Below are 23,541 nucleotides of genomic sequence, written 5' to 3'. Positions count from 1 at the left end.
TAGATAGATAGATAGATAGATAGCCCTGGGCTAGATTATTATTATTATTATTAGTAGTAGTAGTAGTAGTAGCAGTAGCAGCAGTAGTAGCATTATCCATTCCATAGAAATACATAGGCCTATTATCATTATTAGGCTATTGTTATAATTGGCAGTAGCACCACATTTCTAATCTGCTTTCGGGCATTATTATAATTATAATTATTATAATTATTATTATTATTATGGCCTATTATCATTACTAAGCTGTTGGCGGTAGTACAAGACTTATGTTCTTTCAGGCATTATTATTATTATTAGGCCTATTATTATTATTATTATTATTATTATTATTGCTGTTGTTGGTTATTATTATTATTATTATTATTATTATTATTATTATTATTATTATTATGCTATTATTATTAATAGGCATTATTATTATTATTATTATTATTATTATTATTAGTGTTTTTATTAGGTATTTTATTAGGCTTATCATTAGCTGGCTATTGATATCATTGGGAATTGGGACCAGGCGTGAATTTAGGTTTTACTTTTTACTGTGCCTTTGTGATCTGCATTTGCGTTAATGCGAGTCCTGAGCCTGCTTTGCCTTACAAAGATCCTCGATTCTTGGCGAAATGTTTGACAAGCACAGTCTCAAGTCATCCTCAATTTGCGCACGATTGCGATATTTCGTTTTGAGCGCAGTCATTTTTGAAAATCCTGCCTCACACAAGTAGGTCGATGCGAATGGGATGAGCAGTTTCAAGGCTACGTCACACAGTTGCGGGTACTCCTGCATCAATGCTGCCCAGAATGTCGAAAGAGGGCATGAGGTGAAGACTGCCTTAAGTCTACTGTCACTCTTCAGCTCAATAAGCTGTTCCTGCATGTCAACTGGAAGTTCGTCAGCAGTACACACAAATGGATCTCGAACCCACGCAAAAGAGCGATAATCCTCTGTGAAGTATGCCGCAAACTGTTTTTTCATTACCGACAGGTGCTCTGACGCTGCTTGAAAGACAGATGAGAAATCGTGGGAAGTGCCTGCATTACTGATAAAGTCTGCAAGGCTTGGGAACATATCACAGTTCCCCCGACTGATGCGGCCACACACACAAGATTTTATGATAGATTGATGATAGATTTTATAATAGTATTGATTTGTATGTAATAGTCCAATGTCCTGCATTTTGACATGGGTAAATGTGTTGCATCTGCTTAGCTACTATAGCCTGTTAGCCCCAGATTTTTTTTTTCCTCCATACATGAAGCCTACTCGCGACCCCCCTGGAGTACCTCCGCGCCCCACCAGGGGGGCGCGCCCCCCCGGTTGAGAACCACTGACCTAGGGGATAAATACTTTTGCAAGACACAGCCCCCCCCCCCCCCCCCAAAAAAAAAAAAAAATATATATATATATTCTTGAAGTGATTCCCTCATGACTCTTCCCCCTTCCCCCAATCCTTGCCTTGCCTTAATGCGTTGCTTCCGTTTCGAAAACCTCCTTAAAGCGAGCTAGGTCACAGCCGTTCCATAAATAACAGATGGAAAAGCTTTTCCTCATCGTCACAACATGATCTCTTATGCAGAAATCACTGCGGGATTCACATTAATGAGTCAGTGTGTAAAGAATTCAGCAAGCCCAGGGCACTGAAGAGGAAATAAATCACCCGACATTCAGGCAGCGTTGGCTGTAAAATGTCACCGACACCCGTTATCTATGAAATCAACTATTAATAGACAAAATTACGTTTAATCTGATTGTTAAGGGCTGAGTTAGAAGGAGTGGACGTGCAGACAGATGAATGGCATTTAACTTGAAGCACACTAGTCATCAAAGCTGACTGGTTTAACGACAACGAAACTGCAAAGTGGATCACTGTTCCGGAGGTTTAAAGTCTTTGTATTATTATTATAGTGCTGGTGAAGTCTTCAACCTGGTTGTCACGTCAAAGTCCCTCTCACGCCAGAATCTGGTCTTCCCAGGCAGTCTCCAGCTCTTTCAGGCGTATGGGTGCGGCGCCGATCTCCATTTCCATAGCCCTTGGCCTCTCGCCTGTACAGCTAGGGTTACAGTCAGGGGCGGGTCCTCTGGTAACCGCGAGAGTTTGACTTCCCTACTCACATCTGTATTGCGGCGTGCCTCGCCAGACGGAAATAGGTACCATTTATATGATGGTATGACCCGACTGCAAGTAGAACTCGCGATCTCCCAGTCGAGAGGCGGACACGCTAACCACTAGGCCAACTCGCGGTGTTTATTTAACAACTTGTACCCTGTCCACACTAGGGATTTTGTACCGATACGAAACTACTTTCGTACCGCAACACCTGTCCACACTAGCAACTATACCGGTACTGTAGCGGTATAACTGTATCGGTACGAAACCCATAAATGTATGGGTTTCGTATCGGTACTGTAGCGCTTCGCTGTAGTGTGGACAGATGAAGCGGCTCTGTATCGATACAAATATAATGCGCATGCGCAAAGTCACACACCTCAATCGATGTTTTCGCTGAATAAAACAGTGAAGAACGGAGGTTCGTTTGTTTCTTTCTCAACTGCCTCGCGCATTTTATACGATTCGACTGAATAAATGACCACCAGAAATACAGACTGTACACTGGCAACAAAAAGCACACACGCGTTGTTTCATCCGTACGGAAGCCGAGAGAGGCCCTTCATATAATCCTTTTTTTTATTCACCTTGTTATTCCGAGATAACGGCATAATTAATTCAGGATCTCGAGAAAACAACGCAACTAATTCGAGATCTCGAGAAAACAAAACCGTTATTCCGTGATCTCGAGTAAACAGCTGAGAAATGGTTCATTCAGGTGCGCCAAGAGACTTGTGATATGCTGACTTTGGGGCTATTTCTCATTCTGTATAGACGCAACTCTGGTCATTAGAATGTCTGGAATAATCGATCACCTAATAAGGCAATATTTTGATCAGGGGTTGACACAGGGAGAGATTGCATTAAGTCTTTTAATAAGGGATCATTTCAAAATTAGTCGGCGGCACCTCCGCAGAAGACTGGCCCGGCTTCGCCTCTACCGACGGAGATACAGTGATCCAACTGAGATCATGAAATAATTGTTTTGTTTTCTCGAGATCTCGAAATAACGGATGCCATATATTCTCGGAAGGAAGTTACTCGGTAACCACGGAAACATTTCGCGCACGCGCATTTCAACTACCGTGAAAGAAAACCGCAAACATTTCTCGCTAGTGTGGACAGATGCACTAAACTGTACCGGTATACTTTGTATCAATACAGTTATACCACTTTCGTACCGGTATAAAGGCCAATTTATGCTGACAACGCAGTCCTCGCAGATGGCGTCGCAGATGGCGTCTGCGTAGCCCCCCCCTTCGCAGACGCCCTGCGTGCACCTCCCAAAAATTGTGACCACCGCAGAAGCCTCGCAGACAGTGTCGCAGACAAGAGGGCTCTGATTGGTCCACTCTAAATCCGCTGTACACGCACTTCCGCTTCCCTGCTTTCCCGGTTTGGTTTGTTTTCACGACCGGCATTTTTAAAAACACGAGCGAAGATGGAGCAGCACGAAGAGCGGTTGATCGAGGAAGCGAGGAAGTACGGACATCTATACGACTCCAGTTCTAGTCATTATAAGTAACCGGAGGATAAACACTCCACTAACCACACCCACCAACTACTCCTAGCGATTTCGCGACTTCGCGCCCCCTTGCGTTGTGGCGGTGAATAACATCGCGCACACCTTGTCGCAAGAGCATGCAGAGGCCCTAAGTGTGAACACAGCATTACATTGGGACAGAGGTGGACAGTAACAAAGTACATTTACTTGAGTACTGTACTTAAGTACACTTTTTGAGTATCTGTACTTTACTTGAGTATTATTTTTTTGGAAACTTATGACTTCACAACATTTGAAAGACAAATATCGTACTTTTCACTCCACTACATTTCTATCAAGGTCCTCGTTACTCGTTACTATGAAGCAGCTTTGAAAGTGGATGTTTTTTCTTTTCTTTTCTAAAACGTGATGGTTTTTTCGCAGGTGACACTGAGACAGCCGATCAGTAATCACTAGGGTCACGTCACGTCTGTAGACTGTATAAAATCAAGTTCAGTGATTTCTCAGCAGCGTTATTTGAACACAGTCAGTTGATGGCAGAATGGAAGGAGGCGGTTCTTCTGGAGAACGCACACACACCCATGGCCCATGAACCCATGTTTCAGTTTTCTGAAAGGATTAAAGATTCGTATCGTTTTAAATATTTGCTTTGTTTGCCGAAAACGAACCACATCACGGCCTGCAAAAACTCACCATCCAGTCTGCGGAAGCATATTGAGGTATATAACAGGGCTTTGAACCGGTTCAAGGAACGAAAACGAAAACCGGGAACTTTTTCTATTTCACATGGAACAGAAACGAAACCAGAAACTTTATTGTTTTTTATGTTCCGGAACAGAAACGCTTATTAAAAATAATGGTAACCGGTTAATACCGTTTTTTATTTTGTTCCTCAAAGTTTCCGTAGTCTACAAATAAAAAAGTAATTCTTCTCCTGCGCAAGTTTCTCTGACCCGCTGGGGTTCACTTCCTGTGTGACGTTCGCTGACTGAATGTAGAGAGCGGGAGGGTGGACTACTATCACGTCTCCACATCTTAAATAAGAGGTAAATATCGCAGTCTGTCGTTATTCAAAAACGTCAATTTCAAACACGATATCAATATATTTGTCCACGTTAATGAGAGGCTCGCGAACATTAAATGACGTTAACCTCTGTTAGCCTATCAATGCATAGGGCCTGACTAGCCTTTGGTAACACTAAACGAATTATCTTTCATTTTTGGCACTTTTTCTGTTTGTGTAGATGGGAAGACATACTGAGAATCCAAATCGCCAACATTTGAAATAATAATTGTTTTGAATTATTTCTTGTCTTATTTAATGAAGGTTGTAATAGAATTAGCCCACATTTGGCTTAAGCTGGATGAGACAGAGACATAATTTTATAGCCATTTGTTAAGCAGCTGACAGGGAACGTAATTAACCGTTCCGGGAACGACATTTTTTTGTTCTAACCGGTTCAGGAACGTCTATTTAATGGTGGAACCCAAAACCGGAAACGTTAAAATTCCGTTTCTGTTCGGAACGAACCAATAGGAAAAAAATTCTGGTTCAAAGCCCTGGTATATAAACGTTTCATTCCAAGAGAAAGCTTGCAATGAAGTTGTCTGTACTTGTTGATAATGGTAATGTTTCTCAATCATCAGCTGTCAGGTTATAGTCCTATGAAAATCCTTGACCTTGAGTTTGACATTTCAAAGCCATTCAAGGTCAAAGGTCACGGTGGCAACTGAAAGCCCATATGGAACTTCTTGTATGTTGATAAGGCCAAGAAAAAATAATTAATTGTTTCCGGTTACCCGATCGACCGTTTAAAAAATGCCCCGACCCTAGACTTTTTTGTTAGATGTTTAAAAAAAACGTATTTTTGCCGACCACCAATCAATTTTGAAAAAAAAAAAATCTGCATTACGATTTGCATAATATTGTCGATCTGACAAGTGACTAATTCTAAAACGCATATATCGGACAAGAAACACTCATTGATTTCTCCCGGCCTCAATCTGACGTCATGACCTCTTTCCGGGAAACTCCGGCTTGTGTTGTACACAACGCTAGGCATCATGGCGGCCAACGAAGTGTTCTCGATTACCGTGATCGGTTGCGACCGCACGGAAGATTGTAAGACAATAAGTTCATTTTATAAGTTTTCAACTGTAAAAGAACTCTACGAACATTATCATCCTCCGCTGGACGAGTCATGCAAACAGTATACACACAGCGCCCAGGCTAACGGCGGTATCGATATCATGATGGAAGTCACGTTGGAAAGCCTGCTCAGCAATTTTGGCTTGCGGGCACTGACATTTGAATGTAAACGGAAGCCGGAGTTTCAAAAAATGTTAGCTATCAAAACAAAAATGCTAAAAGTACACGAGGACGCAAAAGTAGAGGCAACAAAGGTGACAAATAATGCATTCCAAGTGCTCATGGCAGGCGGCAGAGCTTTTGTTTCGGTGAAGAAGACGGGGTAAGTTTGCTTGTTGTGGGCGCCATTTTGTGTACATCAGCTGTACATATACATACATGCATTTGTGGTGGGGGTTCTGGAAACCGACAATTTAGAGTATGACAGATGGTGTTGTGAAAACCGCACAGGGCTGGTCGTTGTTGGCTCGTGGAATCCCCCAATTTACTGGTAGATTCAGATCGATATTTTATTCCAACGTATTTTGAATACATTTGTAGTTATGTTTATAGTTCCTTTAAGCGTCCGAGCACTCCATATTTTATCCATGGGCTCCGAATCCTGTATTCCACAAGCTTCACTGGTTTTCTTAGGCCTGGTTCTGGATGGTTGAGTCACAGAATGACACTTCCCCACTATGTGCCACTGTTTGTCCCACACCTAAAATTTATTTAAAAAAAAAAACCTACCTACCCGGTATTTTGTCTCATCTCATCTCATCTCATTATCTGTAGCCGCTTTATCCTGTTCTACAGGGTCGCAGGCAAGCTGGAGCCTATCCCAGCTGACTATGGGTGAAAGGCGGGGTACACCCTGGACAAGTCGCCAGGTCATCACAGGGCTGACACATAGACACAGACAATCATTCACACCTACGGTCAATTTAGTCACCAGTTAACCTAACCTGCATGTCTTTGGACTGTGGGGGAAACCGGAGCACCCGGAGGAAACCCACGCGGACACGGGGGAGAACATGCAAACTCCGCACAGAAAGGCCCTCGCCGGCCCCGGGGCTCGAACCCAGGACCTTCTTGCTGTGAGGCGACAGCGCTAACCACTACACCACCGTGCCACCCCGGTATTTTGTGTGATAAAAAAATAAAATAAAATAAAAAGACCTACCTACCTACCCTGTTTTTTTTTCAAGATGTAATAGGAAACAAACAATTATTTTTTTCTTGGCCTAATGGTAAACATCTGGCTGTCATGAACCATTTTAAAAAGTTATAGCCCTTTGAAAACCCATGACCTTCAGTTTGACCTTTCAAGGTCAAAGATCATGGTGCCAAGTGAAAGCCCATATGACACTTCCTGTAAGTTGATAACGGTAAATATCTGTTTACCATCAATTGTTTTCATGTTACAGCCCTCTGAAAATCCATGACCTTGAGTTTGACCTTTCAAGGTCCGAGATCATGGTGCCAAATGAAAGGCCATGTGGGAGTTCCTATATGCTCATAATAGTAAATTATGAGTTATAATGGAAAAATGTTATTTTGACCGAAAGGTTGACCTTTCCAGCGACCTTGACCTTCACCTTGACCCAATTACCCTCAAAATTTCATCAGGTAATCTACGGACCATTGCCCATCTAACTTGAAAATTTGAAGTCAATCGGTGCAACCGTCTAGACGCTAGATTGTTAACAGACAGACACACAAACAAACCGCACTGATTAGAGTACCTCGCCCCGCTTACTCCGTCACGGGCGGGGTAAAAAAAAGAGAGAGAGAGACAGACAGAATGACCAACATCTGACTTGTGTTGCAGATGTTCCACAATATTCAATGTAACTATAAATGAATAGGCAGCGTGGTGGCGAAGTACTGTCGCCTCACAGCAAGCAGGTTCTGGGTTCGAGTCCAGCGGCCGACGGGGGCCTTTCTGTGTGGAGTTTGCATGTTCTCCCCGTGTCTGTGCAGGTTTCCTCCGGGTGCTCCGGTTTCCCATAGTTAGCTGGGGCAGGCTCCAGCTTGCCTGCGACTAGGGTTGCAAAGGGGTGGAGAGTTTTTGGGAATTTTGGAAACTTTCCCTGGAATTTTGAAGGGCCTGGGAATATTGGGAATTTTCAGGAACTTTCAATTTTGGCATTTATTAAGTTTTAAACATTTTAAAACAGGCCTGGGCATTTTCCGGCCCGCGGGCCGCATCCGGCCCTTTGGTTCATTCTGACCGGCCCGCGTAAGGTTAATTAGAAATTACAAAATAAACGTATTTTCTAATTTTACCTCATGCATGGACTGAATGCGCATTGCTTTTATTTTGAAGTTGTGTTCAACAAAAACGCAATGCGTGCGACATGAACATGACATGAAATCCCACGAAACCTAATCCCGCAATAACTACTTCTGTAATTTGTCCAGACCAACCACAAACTTGTACGTCATCCTTCAAACGATCCAGCCAATCACATAGCGTGACGTCACCAGCAGGCGCCGGAGCCCGAGCCGATCTGTAGATCTGATTCCGACACCGAATCGACTGATGATCATCTGTCAGCTGTGCTTCGCATCTCCACCTCAGACATTCAACCTGACTCTGATGCACTCGTTAAAGACCAACAGAGACGAGATTTCTCTCACTGAACAAATAAAAAACACCAAATGAGGTGATTAAACTACAAATGTGGGCATCATTATTATAATATGATGTATCTTGTTTGATATTTGGAGTAGAAAGACAATATTGTGATGTCTTTATCGTGTTTTGGGGTGAATGTGACTGAAAAAAAATGGTACAAACGTTGACATTTTGTTAACCATTGTTTTGGGAAATTTGATTGAATAAATGACATTTTTTGTAAGGCAACCTCGTTTCTTCCATACTCTTACCAGTCTTAGCAGCTTGTAAAAACAATGTTATTTATTGCTTTATATAAAGAAATACAATTAATATTCTGCAGAATTTAGTTCAGCCTTATGGTCCGGCCCTCCATAAAATTTTCTGCTTCTCATGTGGCCCCATGGAAAAAATAATTGCCCACCCCTGTTTTAAAACGTTTCATCACCCAGAAAAACAAATTAAAACCCATGTTCTTTCAATTATGTACTGTTTTGTGCTAATTAAGAATAGGACATATTGCTAAAGGCCAATTAATAAAAGGCTTTTAGTTTTTCCAATATTTGTATTATATTCAGATTTTTCAGTGAAAAATTGTTATTCTCAATCTCCGTTAGGGATTTTTCTTCAAATAAAGCATCTTTCCACTCTTACATTTTGTAGGAAATTCCAAGATGCTAAATATAACCATTTAATATAATAACAGTACCCTTTGGTAAGAATTAACTGGAAATCTAACTCATTGCATAACAAGTAGCGATTTCTAAAAATCTTGCAAAAACTCAATATTGACCTTTTTTATTACAAAATTTTTACAAAACTTGAAGACAGATTTAATCACAAAGGTATCACATCATAAAACGGAGACTCGGATTGTTTTGCAGGTCAATTCCCTGTGGGCCCCTCCTGGGAAAAAACAGGGGCCCATTTCTAAAATGGGGGGCCCCAGTGATTATCCTTCAGTTGAAGCGAACCTAGTGAGCGAAGCGAGCCCAATGAACAGCTGGGGCAGCCCAGGGGCTGTTTTTTTCTTTTCAATTCTGTTTTTTTTTTTTTGGTATTAGAAGCCATATATGACAAAAATCAGGACTCCCTAAAGTGAATGACGCATGAAATGGAATGACGAATGACAGGTAGTAAATTTGAACAATAAATGGTCCCTTGTCATTCAGATTCTTACAAATGGAATAACGATTGAAATCTTTCGTTTTAGACCTCCCTAGGATAAGATAAGTGGGTGCTTGGTGGGATATCAGCTTTTACAAATGGAATGACAGGGTTTCTATATGTATTGACTTACTTTGAGCTAATGTCAGTGATATCACCTTTTACAAATGGAATGACAGGGTTTCTATATGTATTGACTTACTTTGAGCTAATGTCAGTGATATCACCTTTTACAAATGGAATGACAGGGTTTCTATATGTATTGACTTACTTTGAGCTAATGTTGTCAGTGATATCACCTTTTACAAATGGAATGATAAGGTTTCTAGGTGGAATGACATACTTTGAGGCAATGTTATCAGTGATATCAAATTAACAAATGGAATGACATTGTTTCTAGGGTTAGGGTTAGGTTATAGGTGATATCACTGATAACATTGCCTCAAAGTATGTCATTCCACCTGGAAATGCTGTCATTCCATTTGTAAAAGGGGATATCACTGATAACATTAGCTTAAAGTATGTCATTCCACCTGGAAACGCTGTCATTCCATTTGTAAAAGGGGATATCACTGATAACATAACCTAAAAGTATGTCATTCCACTTAGAAACAATGTCATTCCATTTCATGAGCTGAAAGCATGTCATTCCACCTACATTTCAGTCGTTATTCCATTTATAAGAATCTGAATGACAAGGGACCATTTATTGTTCAAATCACTAGCTGTCATTCCATTTCATGCGTCATTCACTTCAGGGAGTCCCCAAAAATCAATGCTTCAACCAAATATACTGAGATATTGTTTAATCAGTGGCAATATTTTGGAATTCAACCACAGGCCACTATATATCACATCTATATTATCTCCTCCTTGTAAATTATAGCACAAGAATGGGTTTGTTTTTTGCATGCTGTGACGGTCTAATGGCCCTTTTCCACTACCCTTTTTCAGCTCACTTCAGCTCGCTTCAGCTCAGTTCAGCCCGACACAGCTCGCGTTTCGACTACCAAAAAACCAGCACGACTCGGCTCGCTTCAGCCCTGCTTAGCCCCTAAAACTCGCACCGTTTTGGAGTGGGGCTGAAGCGAGCCAAAGCGAGCCGAGTGAGGCTGGGGGCGTGAGCAGACACTCCCCTGTGCACTGATTGGTGAGGAGGAGTGTCCTCACACGCCCACACACGCTCCGCGAGCACGCTGGGATCTGTAAACCCCGCAAACCCGGAAGAAGAATAATTACGAATTACGAGAATTTCTGAAGCCTTATGCGCCTCGCCTCATCTATACGCTCTTGCCAGTATCTGTTGGCGTTGGTGGTGACAACAAGCCACAGCACCAAGACCAGCAACACTAACGACTCCATGTCCTCCATGTTTATTGTTTACTATTCGGGTCGTGAGACTACCGCTTAAAAGCTCACTGATGTCACTGTTTGCGCTGCTTAACGACATCACGTGACGTCCACCCACTTTCGCTTACTCCACCCAATGTGTCCACCCACTTCCAGCCAGCACGGTTCAGCGCGGTTGTAGTCGAAATGCAACTCCAACAGCCCCACTCAGCTCGACACGGCACGGCTCAGCCGCGTTTGTAGTGGAAAAGCGGCATAATTCTGCTCGTCTCTAATCATCTCTATTTCTAACTTCATTAATTTATTTTATTGACTTGTTTTCAGTTTGGTGTAGATCTATAGAGAGCGTGCACGTGACGTCACGTGATATTCGTTATCCGCCATTTTGGACGGCAAGGCCGCGCATAGAACTTAGACGAACCCGTTCTAATTATCAAGTGTGTGGGAGTAGATCTTTCGAGAATTGGTAATATCTTGTTCAGCATTTGGTGTAATCTTCTAATTCAATACTCCTAGTACATCTGTTAAGTTGATTTTCGGATTGAATGATAACTGCATACTTAGAAACTAGACAGTCTCTAACGTTTAAAATGGCTATGCCTAGCCCTACTACCCTGGCCTAGTCTATGACAATGTTTTATCTTTTTGGCTCATTTGAAAGGCCAATCCATAGTAGGGATGGCGAAAACTAAAAAAAAAAATCTTGACCGACCACTGAGCCTCATTAGCCGGTTAAAGTCGGTTAACCTATGAGTTTAAACAGGGATGCAAACGGCGGATGCCGCCTTTTTCACGGCTGAAACGCGCAGATCCGATATTTTTCTTTAGGGGGGGCGTTGGAGTGTCTGAATAATTTCATCAGAGTAAATTCTGTATTAAAATTACTAAATAAGCAAATGCCTTACAGTCCATGAAAAATAGGAAGTATGAGAAGAAAACTGCCCACGTTTTCGCAGAAGCTGCGCAGATTTACTGTTTTTCAGACAAAAACGTACATATTTACAACCCTGTCATTATCTGGAACCGAGTTTAAATTTCGAACATTCTTAAGATAAAACGTCCTGCATAGTCTCTTTATGATAAACGTCTTAATGCCGCTTACCCGTGAGGTTATCAAGTAGACTTCCTTCTTCGGAACCTTCCAGAGGTATAGTTGGGATACCCATCCCGCAACAAAATATTTATAAGCTTCCAGGCTCTTGTAAGCTTTGAGGGCTTTGCCAGTGTAACACGATTCATGATTAACGAGAAAATTGTAAATGTCGTGGTAGGCCAGATCGGGCAAATCGCCGGCACCGTAGCTCCGAATTTCCCTGAACAAGGATTGCGGCAAGTTGTACGGATCTGCAATCCCCAACCTGGAACACTTTTCCACGTAACGCTGCCTCACATCACCTTCAAGATGCTGAACAAACTTAGACAAGTTATCGCGCGATGTAGATGGGGTATTTTCCGAATTTTCTTGGGGATTACTGCCTGGATCCATTACGCTCGCGCAAGGTAAACTATCCTGATGCCGTCCAATATGCCGGAGTGGGCGGAGTACACACGTGCGGGTCACGTGACTGCACATCCTCTATAGTAGTAGTAGCAGTCACCAGTGGTAGTGGCAGTAGTAGTAGATTAGGGATAAAATTAGCTCATGTTTTAAGTCGTTCAAATTCTGTAAAGCTGCTTTGCGACAATGTTTATTGTTAAAAGCGCTGTACAAATAAACTTGATTTGATTTGATTTGATTAGTAGTAGTGGTTGCTGTTGTAATAGTTGATGTTGCAGTAGTAGTAGTTGTTGTAAATCTAGTATGACTAATTACCTTGGGTATCGGGGTATCAGTTTTTTCAGGTGAATGTACTCTCTTTCTGCCGAAGAATGACAAAATAGATGTATTTTTTCTTTTTTCTTATCCATGTTTTCTTGTCTCTTTCGAATATTCGTACATAGACCGTAAAACGCCACCTAGCGAAAGACTTGTGGATCAGGTTTTACTCGCTTGGGACGCTACAAACGGGGCGACGTAAATACACGAACGGGTCCGACGTATATTCAGTATGGCGGCGGTCAAAACAAATTCATCCGATGCTGAAATCTGTTGAATATCCAGATAATTATGTTGGAAGTTGCATATTTGTGCAAGATTTTCGATATTGAGACCATGAAGTCAAGTAATACGCCACGAAACGTTCCAAATAGGGTATAAAATGCTCGCGTTCATATTGGCCCCTGCCCCTCTTGACAATGCATTCAGTATTCAAAATAGTGCGTCTTAGACGCTGGCGCGCCAACAATCTGAGTCTCTGATAAAATAAGAAGGAATATTAAAAAAATTTTAAATTTCTAATTACTCGTAGTCTTGAAATAAGTTTTGCTGCTTGTAAAATATATTAGTGCCACTTTTTTTTTTTTTTTGAATCTGGAGCAAGGCTGCTTAATGTCATTGTTTTAATAGCATTGTAAACCCTAATCATTACTTCTAATTTGCAAGCAAATTACTTGACAGGATACGGTTTCCAAACCAGTTGCAAAATGAAAAAGGAATTCAAGTTGTTGAAGTGTAATTAGTAAACAAAAAAAGTTACAGGAAGCAGTCTTCAAAATCATAAGTAGAGTTAAAGTTGCTTTTGAAGAGAAGTTCTCACAAAGTCTAAGGTTATTGTTTAATTCATTATACATGCACCAGGGAAAACCCGTATTGTTTTTGTAAAACATTTGGTGGTTATTAATTTTCTCAGTTGTTTAATTAGTTACATGCTTGTTTTTGCTTGTATGTTCTTCTGAACAGAACCGAGACCCAGAGAAATATCCTAATCTGAATAAAAGGACCTTGTTTTTTTTTTTTTTGTATCAATTTTTAGTAAAGTTGGTTTTGAAAATTCCCGAAAGTTCCCCAAAATTCCCGTTTATTCCCAAAATTTCCATGGAAATTTTCCACTCTGAAAATTCCCGGGAATTTTGCAATCCTACCTGCGACCCTGAACAGGATAAGTGGTTATGGATAATGGATGGATGGATGGATGGATGTAAATGAATAAAAACATGATGTTTTGTAAAGGGGAACTGAAGGCAAATTTTTTTTTTTATCATCAAAATTCTGTTTATCTAATTTTATTAAATATCGAAATGCATTTTTGATCGCTATATTGTCGCTGCTATAGCAAGTTATGAGTGTTTGAAATATGCTCTGTAATATATCAGTCCATATGTCAAAGCAATGGCCGTAAACGAGATTCATTGAGACCTGTGCGAGACATCGTAGGACGGAAGTAAAACGTACAGCGGAAATCAAAGTGACCGACATCTGCCAACGTTGTCAAAAGACGCGCGCGCCCTCTTTCGAACGCTGATGTAATCAAGCCGGAAGTTTTGTTTGTTTTGATAGCAATCAGGAAAGTTTGAAAAAAGTCGGCAGTAATCGTCATTTAAACTCGTTTTTGCGCAATATTTCGTTTGGAAAAGAGTTTTCAAAATGGCGGCACTGACACCTGGCTGACACTTGACGTTTCGAAGTCTCGCACAAGTCTCGTGAAGATCACGCAGATAAGCGACGCCTGCCGTGGACCAAACGAACTAAATTCAACACGGCTAAAAACCGAATAGGCCAATAAGGCCAAAAAAAAAAAGTGTGTGTTTCCGGTTACCCGACCGACCCTAATCCGTACCGCCCGACCCTAAACTTTTTTTTTCGTTTTTTTCCCAGTCGCGACTTTTACATGTAAGGCCAAAAAAAAAAAAAAAAAGTATGTTTCCGATAACCCGACTGATCGAGAATGTCCGCGTCGAAATTGCCGACCGTAAAGTTTTTATTACAAATTTCCCTCGATATTTTAGTATAAGCGGCGTTAGTTTGTCATAATTTTTTGTTTCAACGCATTCAAGTTGTGAAAGAAACGATAAAAAGTAAAATGTTTCGCCACTTCTATCAGCCCTCCTGCATAAACATGGAAGCGCACTTGTATACTGAAGGAGGAAGGAAAACTGAGCCGAGCCGCCATTTTGAATCCTCATTCAAGGCTGTAATGCAAATTGCTCCCTCTTCAGTATACAAGTGCACTTCCATGGCAGGGAAAAACACTACATTTTGCCGCCTATGTAGTCCCCTATTTATACAAATAGGAGTCATTCAGGATTCAGCCATGTTTTTTTTGCTCGGTGTTTTTGCTGGACCCAAGTTCTACAGTAGGCTAGGCTAGCCCGTCTGCTTTTAATGGTAGTAGCCTAGCCTAGGGCGTTATTTTCACGTTATTTCTTGATAAAGTGTTTTCACGTTATTACATGAAAATATCATGAAATAACGTCATGAAATTACGTGATGTTATGTTATTACATGATAAATATATTGTAAAAATGTGATAACTTTGTTAACAATATCTTTTCACATAATTACTTGATTCTAAGCCAATTTTTTTTTTTTGAGTGTGGCAGCAATACGCTTCCGTAGATCATAACTCGAACTCTCGCGCTATTTTTTTTTTTATTCGTTTAAAGATTTAAAACACTTTTATTTTATTATGATGTGTGGTATAAAGGATTCTGTGCCAAAATACTATTTTGTAAGATGTTTATTTGTGTTAATTTTTTCGAGCAAAATAAAAAAAATTCAAAAAAAAAAAAAGCCTGCCTACCTACCCTAGTTTTGAAATCTACGTAACCGGAAACACGCACACTTTTTTTTTTTGGCCTAAGTATAATATTTAATTGTGATTAGTTGCCAATACGAGTCACAATATAAGGTTACTAAAACCGAAAACGTAATTGAATAACACGTTAATTAAGAAATAAAGCAAGTTTAAAAATGACTTCAGCTCTCCTTTAAATGAGAGGATATTATATAAAAGGAATAAACCACTTTGGGACATTGTTATTGGATCATAATCAACTTTGCGGTGGGAACGGTAACACGCAGACTTGTATACCGAACATTTAAAAACGTGTAATTGTTGACATAATGAAGCTTTCTGTATATTTACAGTATGTTCATTGATGAAAGACGTCTCCAGCCTTAGTGGTTTGCAACAGTCAGATGTAATGCTGTCGCTTTACGTTTTCCGACTCTTTAGTCGTGAACTTTGTGTTTTCTCTGCAGCATGACAAGTTGCATTTTTGTCAACTTCAAAGTAGGAAAAAAAGTGATGCTGGTGAGGGAACAACTGTTTCATGGACACTTTTTTTTTAAATAATATTGTCTGGCGTTGAGTGGTCTATCAGATATATTCCATTCAGCTAGCATGATACTGAATAAGTTGAAGACGAGTAGCTTAATGGAATATATCTGATATACCACGAAAAAAAACAGCCAATAATAATAATATTATTATTATTATGGGGCGGCATGGTGGTGTAGTGGTTAGCGCTGTCGCCTCACAGCAAGAAGGTCCTGGGTTCGAGCCCCGGGGCCGGCGAGGGCCTTTCTGTGCGGAGTTTGCATGTTCTCCCCGTGTCCGCGTGGGTTTCCTCCGGGTGCTCCGGTTTCCCCCACAGTCCAAAGACATGCAGGTTAGGTTAACTGGTGACTCTAAATTGACCGTAGGTGTGAACGTGAGTGTGAATGGTTGTCTGTGTCTATGTGTCAGCCCTGTGATGACCTGGCGACTTGTCCAGGGTGTACCCCGCCTTTCGCCCGTAGTCAGCTGGGATAGGCTCCAGCTTGCCTGCGACCCTGTAGAACAGGATAAAGCGGCTAGAGATGATATGAGATATTATTATTATTATTATTATTTATTATTATTATTATTATTATACGTTCCTTTCGGGTGCTCAACGCGTCTTTCTCTTTCAAAATTCTCTCAAAATCTTCCGTATTTAACGAAGCAAACCTGGCGGCCATGTTTGTTTACAAATTGTCCCAGTCGCTCGCGAGCACAGAAGTTTTACGTCTCTGACGTGTGATGTCATGTTGTCTTGACAACCATGCAGTATCGTAAACCATATTCAACACTCGTTCTCCAATGTATAGAGTGACGTAATACACGTAGGATAAGCGATATGCTAACAATATTACATGCTATCAAAGCAAATGAATGAAACCCGCTAGAAGGGAATAGAACACACGTTCCATGGAAAAAAGCGTCCTGTATGTATTATAATAATATCCGATAGGGCTGTAACAATATGCGTATCGAAATCGCGATACGCAGAGCCACGATCCGTATCGCGATACAAGAAGGCAGAATCGCGGTACACCCTTTCAAACTTCTCCTCAGCCCAAAAACAGAGGCGCTTCCAAACTTCAATTTATGAATACTTTACTTTTTATTTAAATTACATTTTAAACTTACTTAAATTACTTTTATTTTTTTATATCTATTAGTAAGTCGTTTTTTCGCCGACCTGCGACAATCTTCTGCGAGTCACGCAACGTCCACACTCGCCACTGGCAGAGCATTCATTTCTTTTAAGCGGTCGCCATTCTGGTTGCGACGCGGGGAGCGAATCTGTAAACAAGCAGCTCATTGGCTGGCTAGGTGTGCCACAAGCCAATCACAATCACTTGACCGGAAAGGCATGCAGTGTTGCCAGATTGGGCGGTTTTAGGTGCTTTTTGGCTGGTTTTGAACATATTTTGGGGTGGAAAACGTTAGCAATATCTGGCAACACTGAAGGCATGTCTGCTTGGGCGGAAGCCTTCTGCGGCAGTTACATTTTGACACGCGAGCAATGTTTCACCATAAAAATTCCGTAATTTCCATCTGTTTCCGCGATCACAGAAAATCATTGGCCCTATGAGAGTGAGACAGTGAGAGAGCCACACCCCAAAAAAAAAATCTTAACGGATTTACACGATTTGGAAAAATGACTTTTTCAGAACCGAAAAAAAACAGAGCTTCCGGCTCAACAGTATTATTTTGAGAAATAAAACAATCTTTGGATATACATTTGTTCATTTTTGCATACATATTACTCATTCTCTGCAGTGGTCTGAATTATTTGTTATTAAATAGTTGATGTAAGTAAGTAAATGTTAATAAGTCAAATTTACTACTTTAAAAAAACATTTTTAAAAAAATCGTGGGCGTATCGAATCGTGGGTCAAAAATCGCGATACGAATCGAATCGTGAGTTGGGTGTATCGTTACAGCCCTAATATCCGATATTAAATGTAACTATAAACGGATAAAACGTTCAAAGTGTTGTACGTGTTCCGCTTCACATCTGGAACATTCCCCAGGTGTTTTATTGCTTTCACTTTTCAAAATATGAATTGTGTAACTGACATCAGCAGTTTCTGCGCTTGAGGTAAATGAGCCCCTTGTACACAGGGACTCTAGTGAGTGTCTGGAGCCACAGTGTATAATGTGTCGCTCTGTTTCAGGGCCAGGATGTCCGGCGAGGTGCAGAGAGCAGACGACAGCCCCAGCACGAGCGGCGGGAGCTCGGATCTCGAGCAGAGAGAGACCGCTCCTCCGGAGCAGGAGCGTGAGCCAGCCCAGCCCAAGAAGAAAGAAACCAAGATCTCCAGCAAAACGGCAGCCAAACTGTCCACCAGCGCCAAGAGGCGAGTTCAGCTTTTATACCGTGTTCCACTTCACGTTCACTGAAGTCATCTTGTTATAATGTCTGTCTGATCCTGTTTGTGAGACAGATTTCACTTTCTGGTGCAGTTGGATTTGAATAAGCTCAGCTTGTTACTATATGACTGGACCATTTATTAGCTTTTTGTAATAACTATTCTGTCTTTTTTTTTTTTTTTAAACCAGTGATGCCATTTTAAGGGCCCAATTTTTTTCACTTTTACACTATTGGCCCTTTTCCACTACCCTTTTTCAGCTCACTTCAGCCCGACATGGCTCGCGTTTCGACTACCAAAAACCAGCACGACTCGGCTCGCTTCAGCCCTGCTTAGCCCCTAAAACTCGCACCGTTTTGGAGTGGGGCTGAAGTGAGCCAAAGCGAGCCGAGTGAGGCTGGGGGCGTGAGCAGACACTCCCCTGTGCACTGATTGGTGAGGAGGCGTGTCCTCACATGCCCGCACACGCCCCGCGAGCACTCTGGGATCTGTAAACACCGCAAACCCGGAAGAATAATAATTACGAATTACGAGAATTTCTGAAGCCTTATGCGCCTCGCCTCATCTATACGCTCTTGCCAGTATCTGTCCGCGTTGTCGGTGACAACAAGCCACAGCACCAAGACCAGCAACACTAACGACTCCATGTCCTCCATGTTTATTGTTTACTATTCGGGTCGTGAGACTACCGCTTAAAAGCTCACTGATGTCACTGTTTGCGCTGCTTAACAACATCACCTGACGTCCACCCACTTCCGCTAACTCCACCCAATGTGTCCACCCACTTCCAGCCAGCACGGTTCAGCGCGGTTGTAGTCGAAATGCAACTTCTGTGGCAGAGAACTTTCACTACAGTAGACCAGGGGTTTTCAAAGTGTGGGAGAGTCAGCCCCCCTCGGAGAGCAAATAAACAACAGCGCCCCCCCCTTACAATTTTTGTTGTTGCTATACTTAATGTTCCATTCGTATTTTTAAAAAATGGTTGTTGTACACATTTTTTTTCTTTCTTTCACATTTTAAACATCTCATAGCATCGTTAGCTAGCACCTCTTGGCAGACAACACGCTGTGGCAGTGGAGCATCTTCAGATCCAGTCCATGAAAATCCAAACTTTAAATAATCGTGGTCATACTTCCTTCTTTTTTCAGTCCCCCCAGGATTCCGCTGGCCTTTTTTGTGATTGTTGCGGGCTAAAATGTCTGATGTTGCGGGGGGTTTTCCTGAAAGTTGCGGTGTTTTTTAGGTTTTTGTTGCGATTACATTGCGGGAGGAAGTGAAAGTTGCGAGAAATTGTTGCGATTTTCTCTTTTTGTGATTAAAATTGAGTGATATGTTAAATATTAAGTTATTACTGAAAAACTATTGATTAAAAAAAACCCCAAAGACACTGAGAAATGGTCCTATAAACAACTTTACCAATATAAAAGATTACCAGGACTACAAACATGCAGAAAAATAGGCTTTACTTATCCAAATGCACTTGTTGGTTCAAAAGTTAAAGTGCAGAGAACCTCACAGCACAACATGAAGTTACCTTCAAATATAATATAAATGCCTCAGCTTTCATATAAGAAAAAAAAAACTATTAATACTAGTACTGTGTGCAGGCAGTCTCTCCTGAAGACTAAATTAAACAGTAATTATAAACTAATTAAATAAATGGCTCAGGCTTCATAGAAGAAAAAAAACAATTTGAACAGAATCTCACAGTATGATGCTGAAGCTGCCTGAACAATGGAAAATAAAATACCATTTTGGCAAAAATGTTGGCATCCATTAATTTCTTGTATTAAGTAAAAAAAATAATGTAAAGTGCGCACAGTCCTTCACTGTAAACATAACACACTTTCAGTAACAGAATTTAAGCCTACATAAACACTGACTCGCACATCATGCAATGTTGCCAGATACTGCTGACGTTTTCCAGCCCAAAATATGTTCAAAACCCGCCAAAATGCACTTGAAACCGCCCAATCTGGCAACACTGCGCGCATGCTGCTTCTCTTGAACGTATACACGGAAGTAAGGCAGAAGGTAGTTTGTTGACGTCACCTCAAGACGACGCCAACGATTGGTCAAATTTGCTGGAAAGTTGCGGTGATTGGATATAATTGCAGCACCGCCCTGAATTCGCGGGGATTGGTTGAATTTGCATTTAAGTTGCAAATCGCAACATCCTGGAGGGTCTGTTTTTTTACTTGGCCCAGACTCTGTCTCCTCACTCACTGTAGCTTTAGGCACTGAAAATCGATCCATTTTGTCTCTGGTAAAGACTAGCTGAAGTTCGCTAAATGTCCGCAATAGTAACTTATTCTGGTTTATTTTTCCTCACGTTGCGCCCACCCGAAGAACTCTGGCGCCCTCCAGGGGGGGCGCGCCCCACACTTTGAAAAGCCCTGCAGTAGGCTATACGCTGAATTATTATACATACAGGACACTTTTTCGATAGAATACAAACGTGTTCTATTCCCTTTGGTCTGATAGCATGCAATATCGTTAACGTATCGTTTATCCTACATGTATTACGTCTATCTACCCAATAGAGAATGAGCGTTGAATATGGTTTACGATATTGCACAGTTGTCAAAACTGATGCGAATATCCAATGAGAGAGTTTTCTGCTGCGCATGCACAGAAGCATTTCTTTGTTCGCCGGACACGTTGAACACCCGAAAGGCTACGAAAACTTCATTAGATATTCTTCACCCAAATTTACAAGAGAAAAACATACCAACGGACATCGAAAAACTGGAAGAGACACATCGGAGATGTAAAACTTGCATGCTAGCGATCGACTGTGACAATTTGGAAACAAACATGGTTTGCTTCGTTAAATACGGAAGATTTTGAGAGAATTTTGAAAGAGAAAGACGCGTTGAACACCTGAAAGGAATGTGTATGTATAATAATAATAATAATAATAATAATAATAATATTGGCTGGCTTTTTTTCACTCACTTTTGCAATAAACATATACATGTGCGCTCCCACGGGAAGCCTCTCTGATGTCATGATGGCTGTGCCGGTTGAATGAAAGAGCTCCTTATAAATTACGCATTTTCTGTATGTTTATTCCACTTTAGACACAAAAACATTCCAGAAACACTGTCCTAGACTTGATACGGTGATGAGAATTCGGTTAGTTTTCAGTGATCATTTCCTTTAATGTTCACTTCAAACATCAGAATGGGAAAAATTGTGATTTCAGAGTGTGACTTTCTTTCACTGTGGCCTCATGGGTGTTGGTTTGAGCCAGATGAGTATTTTTGGTTTGAATATTTCAGAAACTGCTGATCTCCTGGGGTTTTCACACACAACAGTCTCTGGAGTTTGCACAGATAGAATGGTGCGAAAAACAAAAAACACTGATTGAGCGAGGAAAGATCTTTGGGTGGAAACAAACGCCTTGTTGATAAGAGAGGGCGGTCAGAGGAAAATGGCTAGATTGGTTCGAGCTTTTTGGCCAGGAAGGATATAGTAACTCGTATAATCACTCTTTACAACCGTGGTGAGCAGAAAAGCATCTCAGCATGCAACAGTAGAACAGACGACCTCATTGGGTTCCACTCCTGCAGCCAAGAACAGGGACTCGAAAACAAGTTCCTATTAAAGTGGCCGGTGAGTGTATGATGCCACTTTGGAATATAACTCAATTTTGTAATGATGTTCTTGATGTTAGGGTTTAAAATCCTGTAGTATAACATTCATAAGGGGCTGTATTTCAGTTTAGCGGTATGTAGTCAGCATTTGGGTGGATGGTGCTGTTCACAGGGATGAGAATTTTCCGCGGATCTGCGGAATTCAGAGTTTTTCCCGCTGAAAATGTCATTTTTGTGAAACGTGTAAATCCGTTGAGAAAATTTCGGGGGGTAGGGGTTGGCGCGAGGCGAGGCTTGTGGTGGCACAAGCAGGCAGGACCGACCGCCAGCATCTTTCGGCAACGCTCATCGCAAAATTAGTTGCAGCTGTGATAACGGAAATCGTCATTGCTTTCTTCAATATTTATGCTAACGACAACTCACGACTAGGGATGTTAACCGATGACCGTTTGACCGGTGGTTGACTGAATCAACGTCAACCGGTTAATTTTTTTTTTTTGGTTGTTGGTTAAAAAAAAAAAAAATCAATCGTTTTGAAGCTGCCGATTTTGGAGCGGAGAACTTGGAATTCTGTGTTGTAAACGCTTGGGGCATGCCATGTGGTGTAAGGACGACAGCTGACAAATCAGAAACACCCATTCAGTCATGTCCCGCCCTCCCGCCCCAGTTGAAGACAGCTGACAAATCAGAAACACCCATTCAGTCATGTCCCGCCCTCCCGCCCCAGTTGAAAACAGCTGCCACTCGGCGAGAGAAAAGTGTAGACACAGGTTTTTTTAGCTTACAAATTACTATTCTGTTTTTTTTTTTTTAATTATTATTAGAAGGCACATGGAGTTTATTCCTGCCTTGGCCAGTGCATTCTGAAAGTATGTTTCGGTCTGTAGCCAACAATGCATGTTATTGCAGATCGTATCTCTCCACACAAACTAAAGGCGCACATGCCGACTTTCACAGCTGAATCATGCAGATCCGATTTTTTTTTTTTTTTGGGGGGGGGCGTTGGAGTGTATGTGGATCTGCAAGATTCAGCCGTGAAAAAGGCGGCATCCGCCAAAAGGCGCGCCGTTTGCATCCCTGTTAAACTCGTAGGTTAACCGGCTAATGAGGCTCGGTGGTCGGTCAAGATTTTTTTTAGTTTTCGCCATCCCTACTCACGATGATTTCCGGCGACGTTTTGGCGCTAGTTTCATCTCACTTCTACAATTCGCGGAGAAACAAGCTATACGTACACGGTTTTGATCACTTCTTAAGTTCTAGTTATTTTGGTTAGTTTTCAGAGTTACTTCGCCAATATGGCGAAAGTTTTGGACCGCAAAAATGAAGATTGTGCCAGGGAAATCGATAAATCGAACGGGATAAAGAACTGTTTCCGATGGGCATGGCTCGATAGTAGCGTTACCGTGCAGATAGGGACACAAACTGTGGCGGCGTGCCTGACGGAACATATCCGAAAAGTGGACGTGCCAGGAAAGGTTCTGTGTATTCCGTGCTCAGATATGATCAATTATGGAAACAGAGGAGCTAGAAACATCCAGGAGCACATCAAAACAAAAAAGCACAA

General features: G+C 41.5%; 1 protein-coding gene across 1 annotated transcript in view; it reads left to right on the top strand.

The window, feature by feature from the left end:
• The window catches only part of ube2e2 (ubiquitin-conjugating enzyme E2E 2), a 159,932-nt gene that overhangs the window by 19,895 nt on the left and 116,496 nt on the right, over nucleotides 1–23,541 (top strand). Inside the window, exon 2 of the mRNA XM_060900349.1 lies at nucleotides 18,184–18,366. Coding sequence (XP_060756332.1) covers nucleotides 18,191–18,366 — 176 coding nt within the window. The 5' untranslated portion in view covers nucleotides 18,184–18,190. The remainder of the gene's footprint in view (nucleotides 1–18,183; nucleotides 18,367–23,541) is intronic.

Source organism: Neoarius graeffei, chromosome 19 (assembly GCF_027579695.1).
Source record: "Neoarius graeffei isolate fNeoGra1 chromosome 19, fNeoGra1.pri, whole genome shotgun sequence".
In the NCBI taxonomy this organism is placed as follows: domain Eukaryota; kingdom Metazoa; phylum Chordata; class Actinopteri; order Siluriformes; family Ariidae; genus Neoarius; species Neoarius graeffei.
Note: the sequence above shows the minus strand (reverse complement) of the source record. Positions and strands in the feature narration are given on the sequence as shown.